The 17,959-nt window shown below is 42.0% G+C and overlaps 1 protein-coding gene across 3 annotated transcripts; it reads left to right on the top strand.

Annotated features, from left to right (window-relative positions):
* The first annotated feature begins 205 nt into the window (after positions 1 to 205).
* slc2a2 (solute carrier family 2 member 2) lies at positions 206 to 12,923 on the top strand. 3 transcript variants are annotated; one of them, XR_014534598.1, is made up of 12 exons: positions 206 to 364; positions 3,431 to 3,526; positions 3,656 to 3,855; positions 4,199 to 4,323; positions 6,113 to 6,228; positions 6,370 to 6,532; positions 6,913 to 7,100; positions 7,483 to 7,587; positions 8,097 to 8,198; positions 10,349 to 10,552; positions 11,160 to 11,792; positions 11,926 to 12,923. XR_014534598.1 is itself a non-coding variant. In XM_083548008.1 (11 exons), exons 1-11 carry the CDS (start codon positions 356 to 358, stop codon positions 11,355 to 11,357), a joined length of 1,506 nt encoding a protein of 501 aa, XP_083404134.1. In that variant the 5' UTR covers positions 206 to 355; the 3' UTR covers positions 11,358 to 12,923. The 3 variants fall into 3 exon arrangements, 2 of the variants coding, with proteins under 2 accessions (XP_083404134.1, XP_083404135.1); XM_083548008.1 differs by having other exon boundaries at positions 11,160 to 12,923; XM_083548009.1 differs by having other exon boundaries at positions 222 to 364; positions 3,434 to 3,526; positions 11,160 to 12,923.
* The last annotated feature ends 5,036 nt before the right edge of the window (positions 12,924 to 17,959 follow it).

Raw genomic sequence — 17,959 nt, forward strand, 5'->3', positions numbered from 1 at the left:
GTGTGTGTGTGCGTGTGTGTGTGTGTGTATGTGTGTGTGTGTGTGTGTGTGTGCATGCGTGCGTGCGTGCGTGCATGCATGCTTGTGTGTGTGTGTGTGTGTGTGTGTGTGTGTGTGTGTATGTGTGTGTGTGTGTGTGTGTGTATGTGTGTGTGTGTGTGTGTGTGTGTGTGTGTGTGTGTGTGTGTGTGTATGTGTGTGTGTGTGTGTGTGTGTATGTGTGTGTGTGTGTGTATGTGTGTGTGTGTGTGTGTGTGTGTGTGTGTGTGTGTGTGTTTGATCATTTACCTGTGATTGGGAAAACAGCAGCAGGACCTTGGATCTGTGTGTTTTTACCAGTGAGCAGAGCACCAACATGGAGAAGGTACAGTGTGTGTTTATTACCATTTTTATTCAAGAAAAAGAATTTAATTTAATTTAAAAAATAATATTAATATCTATAATATATTAATATTTCATTTATTAATATTGGGATTATTATTTTATAATATGCGCATTTTGCATTTTGCCATTGTAGCTTGTAATCAGAGTATTAGTTTTATATATAAGTACAATGTATTTTATGTTTTTACAACATTTATACTATTTTTTCTTTAGTAAAAGGTTGAATATTGATGTCAGTTAAATAAATTATTTTATACCTACAAATAATTATTGAAAAATATTTATATATATTTAATTATTAAGTAAATTATGTACAAAATTTACTAATTTATTCTCAAAATATGTTTAAACATACTGATAAAAAGCATTTTTTTAAAAATAAAAACAATTGAACCTTGCATGTTTTCACAATATTTCATATATATAATAAAGAAGAGTGAGCAGCACACTGCAGCCTCCACTTCCCTGTTTTACTTCAAAAATATCATACTTCTAATTCCACCACTATTCTCAACGACCAATCACTGATCACCACTGTTCTCAACAACCAATCACTGATCACCACTGTTCTCAATAGCCATGTTCTGAAACTAGAGATGAGGAATAAAATGATTCCTGGCAAAAAATCACATTGAATTAACAATCAAATATTTTTAAATCGAACAAGCTGTTACTATGGAAACCATGAAATATTAGAAAAAGCACATAAATATAACCCGGTGGTTCAGATAATAATAATAATAATAATAATAATAATAATAATAATAATTATAATAATTATAATAATTATAATAATAATTATTATTATAATAATTTTTTTAATTAATTTTATATAGTACCTTAAAAAGTTACAGTTCATAGCATAAAAATAGCAAATAAAAGAAGAAAAAAGTAATAATAACAATAAAATAATAAACATAAATAATAAGATAAAAAAAAAAATCACCTGAACACTCTTCTAAAAAAGAGCAGATTTAAAAACACAGAGATTTCGCCTGTCTAATCTCAAATGGGAAGAAAAAACCTGATCACCCATAGAAGGTAAACGTGTACAAGCAACAACTGAAAGACCAGAATCCATACAGACGAAGCTACTGTACAAACCACACCTATATATATAAATATACACACTGAAATAACACACACCTATATATATATATATAAATAACACACACAAATTCTTCTTCTTTTTCTTTCGACTTCTCCCATTAGGGGTCTCCACAGCAGATCATCCGTCTCCATAACCCCCTGTCCTCTACATCTGCCTCTTTCACACCAACTACCTGCATGTCTTCACCACATCCATAAACCTCCTCCTTGGTCTTCCTCTTTTCCTCCTTCCTGGTGTCTCCATCCTCAGCATTCTCCTACTGATATACCCCATGTCCCTCCTCTGCACATGTCCAAACCATCTCAATCTCACCTCCCTCACCTTGTCTCCAAAACGTCCTACATGCGCTGTCCCTCTAATAAACTCATTTCTAATCCTGTCCATCGTCATCACTCCCAACGAACATCTCAACATCTTCAGCTCTGCTACCTCCAGCTCCACCTCCTGTCTTTTACTCAATGCCACTGTCTCTAATCCATACAACATCTCAGGTGTCACCACAGTCCTATAAACTTTCCCTTTCATTCTTGCAGATACTCTTCTATCACAAATCACTCCTGCTATCACTCTTCTCCACCCACTCCACCCTGCCTGCACTCTTTTCTTCACTTCTCTAACACACTCTCCATTACTTTGCACTGTTGACCCCAGGTACCTGAACTCCTCCACCTTTTCCACCTCTTCTCCCTGCAACCGCACCCCTCCACTGCCCTCCCTCTCATTCACACACATGTACTCTGTCTTACTCCTACTGACTTTCATTCCCCTTCTCTCAGCCTGACTTCCACTACTCTTTCCCATAACTTCATGGTGTGACTGATCAACTTAATTCCCCTGTAGTTACTGCAGGTCTGCACATCTCCCTTATTCTTAAAGATCAGTACCAGCACACTCCTTCTCCATTCCTCAGGCATCTTCTCACCTTCCAAAATCTTGTTGAACAATCTTTTTAAAAACTCCACTGCATCTCTCCTAAACATCTCCATGCTTCCACCACTGCATCTCCTTGTACTCCTGCCTACTTTTCTCATCACTCTGTCGATCCCAATTCTGTTTCTCCAACCTCTTTCTCCTTCTGCTCTCCTGCACTTCCTCATTCCACCACCACGTCTCTTTATCTTCCTTTCTATTTCCAGATGTCACACCAAGAACCTTTCTAGCTGCCTCCCTCATCACTTATGCAGTAGTTCCACAATCATCCAGCACCTTCTTACCACCACCACCGAGCTCCTGTCTGACCTCTTCCCTGAACCTCACACTACAGTCTTCCTCCTTCAGTTTCCACCATCTTATTCTTCTTTCAGTCCTCACTCTCTTTCTCTTCTTCTTTACCTCCAAAACCATCCTACAGACCACCATCCGATGCTGTCTAGCTACACTGTCCCCCGTCAACACCTTACAGTCTCCAATCTCCTTCAGGTTGCATCTCCTACATAGAACATAATCCACCTGTGTGCACCTTCCTCCACTCTTATACGTCACCCTATGATCCTCCTTCTTCTTAAAATACGTGTTCACCACTGCCATTTCCATCCTTTTAGCAACATCTACCACCATCTGCCCTTCCACATTCCTCTCCTTAAAACCATACCTACCATCACCTCCTCATCACCTCTGTTCCCTTCACCTACATGCCCATTAAAGTCTGCCCCAATCACCAATCGTTCTTTCCTAGGTACACCATCTACCACTTCATCCAACTCACTCCAGAATCTTGAAATAACACACACCTACTGACCAGATGTTTTTTGCACCAAAATAATAACATTTCAGTAACAGATTCTAAAATACTCAAACCAGCACATCTGGCTAAATTAATTAAACTTTATTAAGTGTATTAAAGGTTTGTGTGTGTGTGTGTGTGTGTGTGTGTGTGTGTGTGTGTGTGTGTGTGTGTGTGTGTGTGTGTGTGTGTGTGTGTGTGTGTGTGTGTAGCAGTTAACAGGTACTCTGGCTCTGGCCGTGTTCACTGCTGCTCTTGGTTCTCTGCAGTATGGATATGGGATTGGAGTTATAAACGCTCCACAGGAGGTCTCACACACACACACACACACACACACACACACACACACACACACACACACACACACATGTTTATTATTATTTTATTGTTATTATGAATGCAGGTACTGACAGCAGTGTGTGTTGTGTGTGTTGCAGGTGATTACGCAGCACTACGCTCGGACACTCGGCTTTCCTGTGGGTACTGAACGCAGTAACGTTACACCAGCTGAAGGTGATGAGCTTCAGATGCAGAAGTTCTCTCTCACCATGTACTGGTCTTTATCAGTGGCCATATTTCCTGTTGGAGGAATCATCTCGTCCTTCCTGGTGGGATTCATTGCTGATTTCAGAGGAAGGTAAAGGGTCCTGATTTAAAAAAAATCTAAACAAACAAAAAATTTACAAAAATTAAAACTTAAATCAACTTTCAAAAAATTTAATTTATTCCAAACAACTGTTTATATTAAATAAATGAAATGTTTTAAAAAAATTTCTCCTGAATATACATTTTATTATTTTTCATCTAAATATATAAATGTTATAGTATTTATGTATTAAATAATAATAATCATAATAATAATAATAATGATGATGATAATGATGATGATGATAGTGATGATGATGATGATGATGATGATGATGATGATGATGATAGTGATGATGATGATGATGATGATGATGATGATGTTTGCTCTGCAGGGTTAAAGGAATGCTGGTGATGAACGTTCTCGCTCTGGTTGCGAGTCTCCTCATGGGTTTGGCTAAAATGGGAACTTCTCACATCATGGTGATTGCGGGACGTGCCATCATGGGCTTCTACTGCGGTAAACACCGCCGCTGTGTTCCAGTGTCTAACGCTCTTTAACCCTCAACCACTTCCACATGATTTCGTCATCAGGGTTCTGTATCAGGGGTTCTGTGTAAGAGCTCTGTATCAGGGGTTCTGTATTAGGGGTTCTGTATCAGGGGTTCTGTGTAAGAGTTCTGTATCAGGGGTTCTCTATCAGGGGTTCTGTATCAGGGTTTTGTGTAAGAGTTCTGTATCAGGGGTTCTGTATCAGGGGTTCTGTGTAGGAGTTCTGTATCAGGGGTTCTGTGTAAGAGTTCTGTATCAGGGGTTCTGTATCAGGGGTTCTGTATCAGGGGTTCTGTGTAAGAGTTCTGTATCAGGGGTTCTCTATCAGGGGTTCTGTATCGGGGTTTTGTGTAAGAGTTCTGTATCAGGGGTTCTGTATCAGGGGTTCTGTGTAAGAGTTCTGTATCAGGGGTTCTGTATCAGGGGTTCTGTGTAAGAGTTCTGTATCAGGGGTTCTGTATCAGGGGTTCTGTTTAAGAGTTCTGTATCAGGGGTTCTGTATCAGGGGTTCTGTGTAAGAGTTCTGTATCAGGGGTTCTGTGTAAGAGTTCTGTATCAGGGGTTCTGTATCAGGGGTTCTGTATCAGGGGTTCTGTGTAGGAGTTCTGTATCAGGGGTTCTGTGTAAGAGTTCTGTATCAGGGGTTCTGTATCAGGGGTTCTGTATCAGGGGTTCTGTGTAAGAGTTCTGTATCAGGGGTTCTCTATCAGGGGTTCTGTATCGGGGTTTTGTGTAAGAGTTCTGTATCAGGGGTTCTGTGTAAGAGTTCTGTATCAGGGGTTCTGTATCAGGGGTTCTGTGTAAGAGTTCTGTATCAGGGGTTCTGTATCAGGGGTTCTGTTTAAGAGTTCTGTATCAGGGGTTCTGTATCAGGGGTTCTGTGTAAGAGTTCTGTATCAGGGGTTCTGTGTAAGAGTTCTGTATCAGGGGTTCTGTATCAGGGGTTCTGTGTAAGAGTTCTGTATCAGGGGTTCTGTGTAAGAGTTCTGTATCAGGGGTTCTGTATCAGGGGTTCTGTGTAAGAGTTCTGTATCAGGGGTTCTGTGTAAGAGTTCTGTATCAGGGGTTCTGTGTAAGAGTTCTGTATCAGGGGTTCTGTATCAGGGGTTCTGTGTAAGAGTTCTGTATCAGGGGTTCTGTGTAAGAGTTCTGTATCAGGGGTTCTGTATCAGGGGTTCTGTGTAAGAGTTCTGTATCAGGGGTTCTGTATCAGGGGTTCTGTGTAAGAGTTCTGTATCAGGGGTTCTGTGTAAGAGTTCTGTATCAGGGGTTCTGTATCAGGGGTTCTGTGTAAGAGTTCTGTATCAGGGGTTCTGTGTAAGAGTTCTGTATCAGGGGTTCTGTGTAAGAGTTCTGTATCAGGGGTTCTGTATCAGGGGTTCTGTGTAAGAGTTCTGTATCAGGGGTTCTGTATCAGGGGTTCTGTGTAAGAGTTCTGTATCAGGGGTTCTGTGTAAGAGTTCTGTATCAGGGGTTCTGTATCAGGGGTTCTGTGTAAGAGTTCTGTATCAGGGGTTCTGTGTAAGAGTTCTGTATCAGGGGTTCTGTGTAAGAGTTCTGTATCAGGGTTCTCTCAGGGTTAATTTTATCATATGAAGGTGCTTTGAGTTTACCCTTTTATTATCTTCTGCATGCCCTCTAGTTTCCCTGACAGTTTGGACAGGAAGTGGTTTAATAAACAGGAAGTGGGTTTAATAAACAGGAAGTGGTTTAATAAACAGGAAGTGGGTTTATGTTTTCCCCCTCACCTGTTGCAGGTCTCTCGTCTGGACTGGTTCCGATGTACATCGGTGAAATCGCCCCGCTAAAGTACAGAGGTGCGTTAGGAACACTGCACCAACTCGCCGTCGTCATCGGCATCCTTATCAGCCAGGTACACACACACACACACACACACACACACACACACACACACACACACCATTCACAGTCACAGTGCAGGAGGCGTGGCCTTTACACCTGCCGTTCATAATGTGTGTGTGTGTGTGTGTGTGTGTGTGTGTGTGTGTTTCAGGTCCTGGGTTTGGACTTCCTGTTAGGGAATGATGATATGTGGCATGTGCTGCTCGGATTATCCGGAGTCATTGCACTGCTCCAGAGTTTGTTGCTGCCATTGTGCCCTGAGAGTCCGAGATACGTGTATATCAAACTGGGAAAGAAGGAGGAGGCCTGCAAGAGTATATATATACATATAGATATATATAGTATACACACACACACACACACACACACACACACACACACACACACACAAAACACACACAGAGTTTTTGGTTTGAAGGGTTTTTCTTTTTTGTTACTTTTCTGATAAAAATTGTCATTTACATTTTTTTGCTTATATTTTTCCAATTTCCCCATACAGGATTTTATATAAAAAATGTTCTTTAAATTTATTTTTTAATAAAAAAAAAAGTGTCACATTATTTATTATATACATGATCATATGTGTGTGATATTTGACCGGTTCATTTTTGTGTGTGTGTGTGTGTGTGTGTGTGTGTGTGTGTGTGTGTGTGTGTGTGTGTGTGTGTGTGTGTGTGTGTGTGTGTGTGTTTAGGTTTAAAGCGCCTTAAAGGTGACTACGACATGTCAAAAGATATCTCAGAAATGCAGAAAGAGAAAGAGGAGGCCATGAAAGAATCAAAGGTTTCAATATGGTGGCTGTTACGAGCAGAACAGTACAGACAGCAGCTGTTCGTGGCTCTGATGCTGCATCTGTCACAGCAGCTCTCCGGGATTAACGCTGTGAGGAACCAAAGCTCCTCCTGATTACACCAGTTTTATCTGTTATTTAAACACTGCAGGGTCGAACAATCACCGAGAGAGAAGTGAAACAGTGAATGAGTGAAAGTCTGAATAAGGAGAGAGTGAATAAGTAAAAGAGGTGAAAGAGTGAATGTGTGTATGAATGAATGGGTGAACGTGTGAATAAGTGAATGTGTATGTGAGTGAACGTGTGAATGAGTGAACGTGTGCGAGTGTGCGAGTGAAAGCGGAGGAGTGATTTCTGAGAGATTTTATGTGTGTATTTGTGTGTTTATTGCTCACATCATTGCGATAGTTGTTTTATAGCTGCTGTGAAAAGATAATATTTGTTCTGCTCTCTGACTGTTTATTTTTATTCCAGATCTTTTATTACTCCACTGATATTTTCCACAACGCCGGAGTCGCTCAGCCCGTCTACGCCACCATCGGGGTCGGAGTCGTAAACACCTTCTTCACACTGCTGTCAGTGAGTACACACTAATGACAATACAAACAGAGCAGGAAACACACACACACACACACACACACACACACACACACACACACACACACAGCTAAGAAACGGAGAAGGGCTTTTGCAGTATCACCAAAGAAACACGTGACACATTTAATTACACGTGATGCACACGTGATCTTTACACTAGTTAGTAATGATCTGTACAACGTGAACGTGTCCCAAATCACACTCCCTACTCACTATATAGTGCACATAAACATCATTATTAGGGCACTGCATCCGTGTCCAAAATCATATTCACTATATTTTGCACACAGAACTATTAATGGTTCACTATGGGCATGTCCAAAACCACACAATCTATTTACTACATAGTGCACATACACTCATCATCATCAATCATAAGTTCACTGTGGGCATGTCCCAAATCACACACCCGATGTGCTTTATAGTGCACATAATTACAACTTTTGGTCACTGTGTGTATAATCAGTTTTTTTCCTGTATTATGTGTGTAGGTGGTTTTGGTGGACCGGGCTGGGAGAAGAACTCTGCTGTTAATCGGTTTGAGTGGAATGTGTTGCTGTGCTGTGGGAATGACGATCGGACTCGTTTACCTGGTGAGATCATTTCAACTGCTGATGATAAAACTCACTGCCTCTCTGCCCTCTCTGTGTTAGTGGGACAGGTGTGTGTCTGGTCATGTGATTTTCCAGACAGTGGGACAGGTGTGTGTCTGGTCATGTGATTTTTCAGACGGTGAGACAGGTGTGTGTCTGGTCATGTGATTTTATTTCAGACAGTGAGACAGGTGTGTGTCTGGTCATGTGATTTTCCAGACAGTGGGACAGGTGTGTGTCTGGTCATGTGATTTTTCAGACGGTGAGACAAGTGTGTGTCTGGTCATGTGATTTTATTTCAGACAGTGAGACAGGTGTGTGTCTGGTCATGTAATTTTATTTCAGACAGTGAGACAGGTGTGTGTCTGGTCATGTGATTTTTCAGACGGTGAGACAGGTGTGTGTCTGGTCATGTGATTTTTCAGACGGTGAGACAGGTGTGTGTCTGGTCATGTGATTTTATTTCAGACAGTGAGACAGGTGTGTGTCTGGTCATGTGATTTTTCAGTGAGACAGGTGAAGGAGGTGCACTGCATCACTGCATTCTTACAAGCACGCATAAGTTTATTACAGTATGCAGTCACAGCACAAGTGGGCGTGTCTATACCATGTCAGGGGTGTGGCTATGGGTAGAGCACGGACAGTGTGGTGTGATGAAATGTTATCAACTTGTAGTTGATTATTTACTCTAAAAGCATGTCCCTGAGTGTTTTATCAGACTGACAGCACAGCTACATGTCAATCTTTTTATCCATTTACTATAAACACTCATTTTCTGAAGTCCTGAAGATGTGTGAGAACATACAGCTTTACTCCTTACTATTACAAAGATCTTATACATCTACACTACTGTCAGAGCTCCTGTCCCAGAGAATGAACCAATCATGAGGTTTTCCCGTGAGGTTCGGTCTCCACAAGGTGGAAAAAAATCTTAACAATCAAAGTCCAGTAAAATAATTTCGTAAAACACTGGTCATGAGAAGGAGTTGAGCAATTTACACACTGCAACATGATAACACCAGCATGTGGGTTTATCAGTGATGAGGCAATAAGCTGCAGGTGTGACTGATCTCCTGCTGTTTACATTTACAGCATTTAGCAGACGTCCATGTCCACAGCAACGTACAAAGTGCTTTGAGTTTCCATCAATGAATAAATCTACACTGAAACACTGATTACAAACTTAAGATAAATCAGACTACACTCTGATTAGAGGAGTATTTTATAAAAGACAAAACAAACTTGGAAACTGTTAGTTTAAGTGTTTCAGGAAGATGAAGGTCTTCACCCATCGCTTGAAGATCGCCAGGGACTCCACTTTTCAGACATCTAGGGGAAGTTCATTCCACCACCTCGGTGCCAGAACAGAGAAGAGCCTTGAAGTGTACTTACCTCTCATTCTGAGAGAAGGTGGTACCAGTGGAGCAGTGCTGGAGAATCTCAGACAGCGGGGTGCAGTGCGAGATCTGATGAGGTCTCTGAGGTAAGATGGTGCTGGTCCATTTTCAGCTTTGTAGGTGATCATCAGTGTTTAGAATCTGATACGTGCAGCTACCAGAAGCCAGTGAAGGAGCAGCAGTGGGGTGGTGTGGGAGAACTTAGGCAGATTGAACACAAGTCGTGCAGCTGCGTTTTGGATCATTTGCAGTGGATGAATAGCGTTTAGAGGAAGACCTGCCAGCAGAGAGCTGGTCTCGAAAGTCTCGAAATCACAAGACCCTGATCAAGCACCTGGGCAGCCTGTGAGGACAAAACTGGTCGAATCTTTGCTTTTCTAAATGAAGCAGATGGGAAACAGAGCCTACTGATGGACAGAAGAGGAACTGCAGGGTGTTTTTCTATTATGGTGCATTATCAACATTATCATCCAACAGGGTGCTCTTTATAAACTCGGCTTTCAGTGACGGTTAATAAAATAAATACATAATTAAAACCAATAATATTGTTATATTATTTAAATATTAAATACAAATATACATACAAAAGAAATTCATAATATATAAATAATATTCTTTGTAAAAAACAAATGTGTATATGTATTTTTTCTTACAATAAGTGTTTTAGGATAATAAATAAGCTGAACACTACACTAAATATTCCTCACTACCATTTTTCTGTTCACTTGTTTACGGTCTTTTCTGCTGTTTCAGAACACATACTCCTGGATGAGTTACTTGAGCATGGTGGCAGTTTTTCTTTTCGTCAGTTTCTTTGAAATTGGACCAGGTCCGATCCCGTGGTTCATAGTAGCTGAGTTGTTTAGTCAGGGACCACGGCCTGCAGCCATTGCTCTCGCTGGCTTCTGCAACTGGACCAGTAACTTCATCGTCGGGATGTTTTTCCCTTATGTGAAGGTAAAGTATTCTCAGTCCACTCGGTCCAGTCTGCACTAATGTCTCAAACGGATCATTTACAATCCTTAATGAACTGTACACTACTGCAGGGACAGACACAGAGGCCACACCTCCTTTACTGAACTGACAGACACAGAGGCCACACCTCCTTTACTGAACTGAAAGACACAGAGGCCACACCTCCTTTACTGAACTGAAAGACACAGAGGCCACACCTCCTTTACTGAACTGAAAGACACAGAGGCCACACCTCCTTTACTAAACTGACAGACACAGAGGCCACACCCCCTTTACTGAACTGATAGACGCAGAGGCCACACCCCCTTTACTGAACTAATAGACGCAGAGGCCACACCCCCTATACTGAACTGACAGACACAAGGGCCACACCTCCTTTACTGAACTGACAGACACAAGGGCCACACCTCCTTCACAAAAACTTCTCCACTGGACTTCATGTGTGAATGTTTGTGTTTTATAGTTATGCTACGAGGCTAATGTAGCTAACAAATAAAGTATACTGACAGCCTCCAGATCTGCACAGAACCAGCATAAGTGAGCAAATGAACATTATTCAAACTCATGTATATATTTATTTATTTTGCAGCACTACTGTGATGTGTACGTCTTCATCATCTTCGCTGTTCTACTCTTCGGTTTCACGATCTTCACGTCTTTACGAGTCCCTGAGACTAAAGGGAAAACCTTCGAGGAAATTTCAGCTCTGTTTCAGAAGAACCGACCAGCAGGTCGACACGTAGTGGCAACGGAACTGCAGCTGCTCAAGGGCACGTCGGAGGCCTGAAGCATGTTTACACTAACAGTGATGCTAATGCTAACTTCCTAAATCATGGACAGCTATCTTAGGAGAAGTTGTTAAACACATTTTGAATCATGTTTTACCCTGGTGTGACAGTGTTAATGCTAAAGTAAATGCTAAAGCTATGGAGATAATGCTGAGCCTGTTACTACCCTTAGAGCCATATATCATTTCATTTTTATTTTATTACAGTATCAGGACATGGGGACACGGGGACACAGAAATAGTTCTAGTAAGTTATCATTTCCATAGTAACAACTTGTACACAGGGGCCGAGCCATCTAACAGGCTACAGACACAAACACAGAGGCCATGCCTCCTGAGTGTCCCTCAGTGTTACTTAGCATCCCTCATGTCTCTTAGCATCCCTCAGTGTACCTCAGCATGCCACAGTGTCCCTCAGTATCTCTGTGTCCCTCAGTGTCTTTCAGTGTCTCTTAGTGTCCCTTAGCATTCCTCAGTATCTCACAGTGTCCCTAAATGTCTCTCTGTGTCCTCAGTGTCCCCAGTGCCCCTAAGTGTCTCCCAGCATCCCTCTCTCTGAGTTTCTCAGAATCCCACATTGTCTCTCAGTATCCCTCAGCATCCCTCAGTGTCTCTACGCATCCATTAGTGTATCTCAGTGTCTCTCAGTGTCCCTCAGTGCCCCTTATTGTATCTCAGTGTCTCTCATCATCCCTAATGTCTCCCGGTTACCCTCAATGTCTCTCAGCATCTCTCAGTGCCCCTTAGCATCCCTCACTGTCTCTCAGCATCTCTCAGTGCCCCTTAGCATCCCTCACTGTCTCTCATTGTCGCTCAGCATCCCCCAGTGTCTCTAAGCGTCCACCAGTGTCTCTCAGTGTCTCTCAATGTCTCTCAGTGTCTCTTAGCACCTCCCAGTTTTTCTCAGCATCCCTTAGAGTCTCTCAGTTTCTCTCTGTGTATTTCAGCCTCCTTCAGCATCCCCAGTGTCCCTAAGTGTCTCAGCATCTCTCAGCATTCCTCAGTGTCCTTCAGTGTCTCGCAGCATCCTTTAGTGTCTCCCAGGGTCTTTAAGTGTCCCCCAGCGTCCCCAACATCTCTCAGTGTCTCTCAGTATCTCTCAGCATCCCTTAGCGTTTCTTAGCATCTCTCGGCATCCCTCAGTGTGCCTCGGTGTCTTTTAGCTGTCCCTCAGTATCCTTATTCTCCACCAGCATCGCCCAGTGTCTCTTAGCATCCCTCAATGTCTTTAACTGTCTCTCAGGGTCTTTAAGTGTCCCCCAATGTCTCTCAGCATATCTCAGTGTCTCTCAGCATCTGTCAGTGTCTCTCAGCGTCCTGAAGGGTTCCTCAGTATTTCTGTGTCCCTTAGTGTTTCTCAATGTCCCTCAGTGTCTCACTGCATCCCTCAGTGCCGCCCAGTGTTTCTAGGTGTCTCTTAGTGTTCCTCAGCATCTCTCAGCCTCCCTCAGTGTCTTTAAGTGTTTCTCAGTGTCCCCAATGTTTCTCAGTGTCCCTCCTCTCAGCATTGCATCACTCACATTACTGTTTAAACAGTTTTATTTCATTCTATTTTACATTTATTGTATTATTAGGGGGAGTGGTGGCTCCAGTGGTTAAGGCGCTGGGTTACCGATCGGAAGGTCGGGGGTTCAAGCCCCGGTATCGCCAAGCTGCCACTCTTGGGCCCTTGAGCAAGGTCCTTAACCCTCTATGCTTCAGGGGACCCTTACAAGAAAAATAAAACCAAGGACCGTGACGTCGGAGCGACGTGGGGCCGCCTTCCCGTGGGCTTACCACCTGCAGGAGGGACCGTAAGGGACCGGTGCTGAGAGGATTGGGCAGCAGTCGAAGGCGGGGGCCTTGACAGCCCGATCCCTGAACACGGAGAAGTGTCTGGGGAATCTGCTTAGACTGCTGCCCCCGCGACCCGAATTACGGATAAGCGGGAGAAGATGATGATGATGATTTATTGTATTATTGTTGTAATAAATATATTTGTCTGGACGGCTAAATTTCCCCCAGTAGATGCTAACATGGCCGTAGCAACCAGTCCTGATTAATAACAACGATAATTTGCTTTGACTAGTTTAGATTTATTAATGCAGCAGTATTTTTTTGTGTAAATTAGACATGTGATTTTTTTAAAAGAGAGAGAATAAACACCTCTTCCTGAAGAACATGGAGCTTATATTTAATGTAGCTTCCTGTCCTACCTTAGACTTCTTCTTGCCCAAACTTTGTAGCCACCATGGGTTATGAGTGCATCTTCTTCTCTCTGGTTCCGAGCTCATGGTTCAGCCTGACCTTGTATTTAAAAGTGAAGCAGATCAAGAGCCTTTATTAGTCACATGTACGTTACAGCACAGTGAAATGAACTGATTTGCATATTCCAGCTATGTTTTTAGTTGTTTTTTTAGAAAGTTGGTATTAGAGCACAGGGTCAGCCATGATACAGCACATGATACCCTGGAAAGGCCTCGCTCAGGGGCCCAAGAGTGTAAGATTGGTGATACAAGGGCATTGAACCCCCAACCTTCTGATTAGTAACTCAGAGTGTGGAATAGTGCCAGAATATCTTGGGGTTTACGATTAACAAAGACAGAATCCAAACATTAGATTAGATCTTTTTATAACACAGTAAGTGGACTCTCAGAAAGAGGTCACTAAACTCCAGCTCCATCACCAAGAAGCAGCATCTCTACTCTCCCTCCCCCCATCTTGTCCACGTTCTACAGGGGGACTACTGAGCTGAGAGCATCCTGAGCGGCTGCATCACTGCCTAATTAGGAAACTGCTCCGTCTCGGATCACAAGGCACTACAGAGGATAGTGAGGACAGCTGAGAAGATCATCAGAGTCTCTCCCTCTTCCATTATGGACATTTACACCACACGCTGCATCTGCAAAGTCAAAAGCATTGTGCATAAACCACACACACACACTGATCACAAACACACACACACACACATACACCTCACACACACCGATCACATGCACACCTCACACACACACACACACACACACTAACACACACACACACACTGATCACAAACACATACACACACACACACACATACACACACACACACACACACACACACACACTGATCACAAACACACACACACACATACACACACACACACACACACACACAGATCACAAACACACACACACACACACACACACACACATACACACACACACACACACACTGATCACAAACACACACACACACACACACACACACACACACACACTGATCACAAACACACACACACACACACACACACACACATACACCTCACACACACCGATCACATGCACACCTCACACACACACACACACACACACACACACACTGATCACAAACACACACACACACACACACACATACACCTCACACACACCGATCACATGCACACCTCACACACACACTTCACACACACACACACACACACACACACACACACACACACACTGATCACAAACACACACACACCTCACAGACACCGATCACATGCACACCTCACACATACACTTCACACACACACACACACACACACACACACACACACACACACACACTGTTTTGCACATCTATTTGACTGACATGTATCCACTTATTTTAGTCCTGAACCCTGTGTTCTGTATCTCAGTGTTGTTTTTTGTTGTTCATGCAGCACCAGGGTTCTGGAGGAAAGTTCTCTCATGTCACTGTGTACTGCATCAGATGTATATTCCAAACATGACAATAAAAGCTTCTTGACTTGACTCTAATCAGCAGCAGTAATTAAACTCTGCAGCCACTAGGTGGCAGTAAAATATTAAATATACTTTAGCAGTCGCATCTTCAAGGCCGTTCTTCACTGCAGAAGAATCAGGGAGAGAACATACTGCTTTAAAGTCTTGCTGAAGATCACAGAACGCTCAGAAATATTTATATTTATATTTTTTCAGCCAAACCTCTCACAGGAATTCATCCAGATTTCACATCAAGTTCTTTTCCCAAAAGGACATTAACTTCATCATGCATTCAGGTTATATGTGAAGCAGGTGGTGGAGATGAGAAGAAGATATAGATGAAGATAAGGTGGAGATGAGAAGACAAAGATTAGAAAAGATGAATTTAAAGATTAGAGATTAGAAGGTGCATTTGTAAACAGTGTAAACAGAAAGAAAGAAAGAAAGAAAGAAAGAAAGAAAGAAAGAAAGAAAGAAAGAAAGAAAGAAAGAATAGATGAATAGATGAAAAGAGTGCTGGTTCAGTCTGATTATTTTGGTGGCTGTGTTTTTCTCTCCCACTCTGTTTGAAGTTTCTTCTCCTGAACATGTGTGCAGATGTTCGGTGCTTATCCTCCTGCAGACCCCCTGCTATCTCCCAAGCTTCTGCAGGTCTGACCTTTGACCCCTGACCACAGGGTTTGGGTTTTTTGTTTATGAGGAGCTGAGGAGCAGCATTAGCTGTGTGTGTGTGTGTGTGTGTGTGTGTGTGTGTGTGTGTGTGTGTGTGTGTTTCAGCAAGACACATTTCATTACTGTTTCCTATACCACTGTTTCCAGCACCACATACTGGTTTTCTTTTTCCCCTCCTTCATTCTTCATTCTGCACCACTGAGTGAGGTTCCTTCATAGGTTCCTGCAGGAATGCAGCTCTTCATGCTCTCTTTCTCTGTGTGTCAGTGTCCGTGGAGAACGTGAGAAGATGGACGGAGTGATGAAGAGACAGAGACACTGAGCAGGAGGTGAAATTCCTCCACTTTCTGTCGTCTGTAGGTGCTTTCATTCACTTGTTCTGAACTCCTGACCTGCTTAATTTTATTACAGCTCTTCAGATCTCACACTGCATCTCTCTGTTTCCCGTTCCTTCTTTAGAACCTTCTTTGGAAGTGGAGAAAGATCAGAGCAAGAAGAACAATACAATTAAAGCAGTTACATACACCAAGATCCCAACCACACACCCATTTCACTACATAGTGCACATACACACCACCAGGCCAAAGTGGGTGTGTCCCAAACCATCAAAGCTTTGGTGGAAGAAGAGATGAAGACATCCTTCATGTATTCAGTGGTTCCCAGACTACGGCTCCCACATGTGGTACAGCCCTCTGAACAACACAGAAGACATACTTTTTAAAATGTAATTATAAATATATATTTGACTTATATTATATCTGTATTTAATAATCATATATAAATATACAAAAATCAGATCTGTATTTAATAATATTTTTATATTATTATACATTTTATATTTAATAAAATGTCCTTTAGGTATAAACAGAGGTCGAGGCACCAATATTTGATCTTTGGAACTGTCGACTATCTGCAGAAATCCGTACCGATAATTTTTTCAACTTCCGGTCTGCCTTCATTACGAGAGCGGCCTCTAGAGGCGAATCACTGACGCCACGTGCTGTTTGTTTTTACACGTGAGACTGCGTGCAGCACGGGGAGCGCTATATATTAATTAATAAGAATTTATTAATTATATAATTATATTTATTAATGACCATATTTATTACAATTTCCGTTTAACATTTGTAAAAGTGCTGTTTTCAGTAATGTACATGGAGTTATTTTTTACCCATCGTTTCTATCTATCGGTTGAATAATTGGTTATCGGCGAGTACGATCCGACCTAGATCGCACGACCTCTAATTATTTACGCAACCTAATTATTTATTAGATTCACCCACAAACCACATGCATAAGTAAGAAAACATTTTGATTTCAACAGCAATAAATATGAAAAAAATTGATTATGACAGTAATAATGCTCTTTTAATGGGTGAAATATCTGTTGAAACGTATAATAATTCTAATAATATCCCACAGTAACACTGCCAGTCACTCCGGCACGTGGCGTCTTCTGTTACAGACCCCCATTAAAGAAAGGAATAATTATGTGGCCCTCACAGAAAAAACATTTGGGGACCCATGATGTTGATTATACAGGAAGTTGGAGAATGGGGGAGCACTATATAGTGCACATAAACAGTACAATTAAGTGTGTGGGCGTGTCCCAATCCACACACACTACTCACTATATAGTGCACATAAACAGTACAATTAAGTGTGTGGTCGTGTCCCAATCCACACACACTACTTACTATATAGTGCACATAAACAGTACAATTAAGTGTGTGGGCGTGTCCCAATCCACACACACTACTTACTATATAGTGCACATGAGCACAAAGATAATGTATGAGTGGGCATCTCCCAAACCAACCAGTTTGTTCACTATATAGTGCACATAAACACTAAGATCAAACACTGAATATTGACTATGTAGTGCACATCAAAGCCATTATTTAGCCACTGTGGGTGTGTCCTAAACCACACACCCTACTCACTATATAGTGTACATAAACACAATCATCATCAGTCTCAGTGGGTGTATAATAAATTAGAAAAAAATGAGAGCTCTACTACACTGAAGCTCTACTTCCTGTCTAAAGAGCTGTCCATAAAGATTTCACCAGCCAATGAAAGAAGCGTTATTAAGCCCCGCCCCCAGCAGAGGATCGTACCAGAATGTTAAAGGTAATTCTGTCTCGTTGTGAATTTAGTTGTAGAGTTTCGCTTTAGAGTTTTGGCAGATTTAAAATTCAACGAAC

Source organism: Silurus aristotelis (assembly GCF_946808225.1).
Source record: "Silurus aristotelis genome assembly, chromosome: 8".
Classification (NCBI taxonomy): domain Eukaryota; kingdom Metazoa; phylum Chordata; class Actinopteri; order Siluriformes; family Siluridae; genus Silurus; species Silurus aristotelis.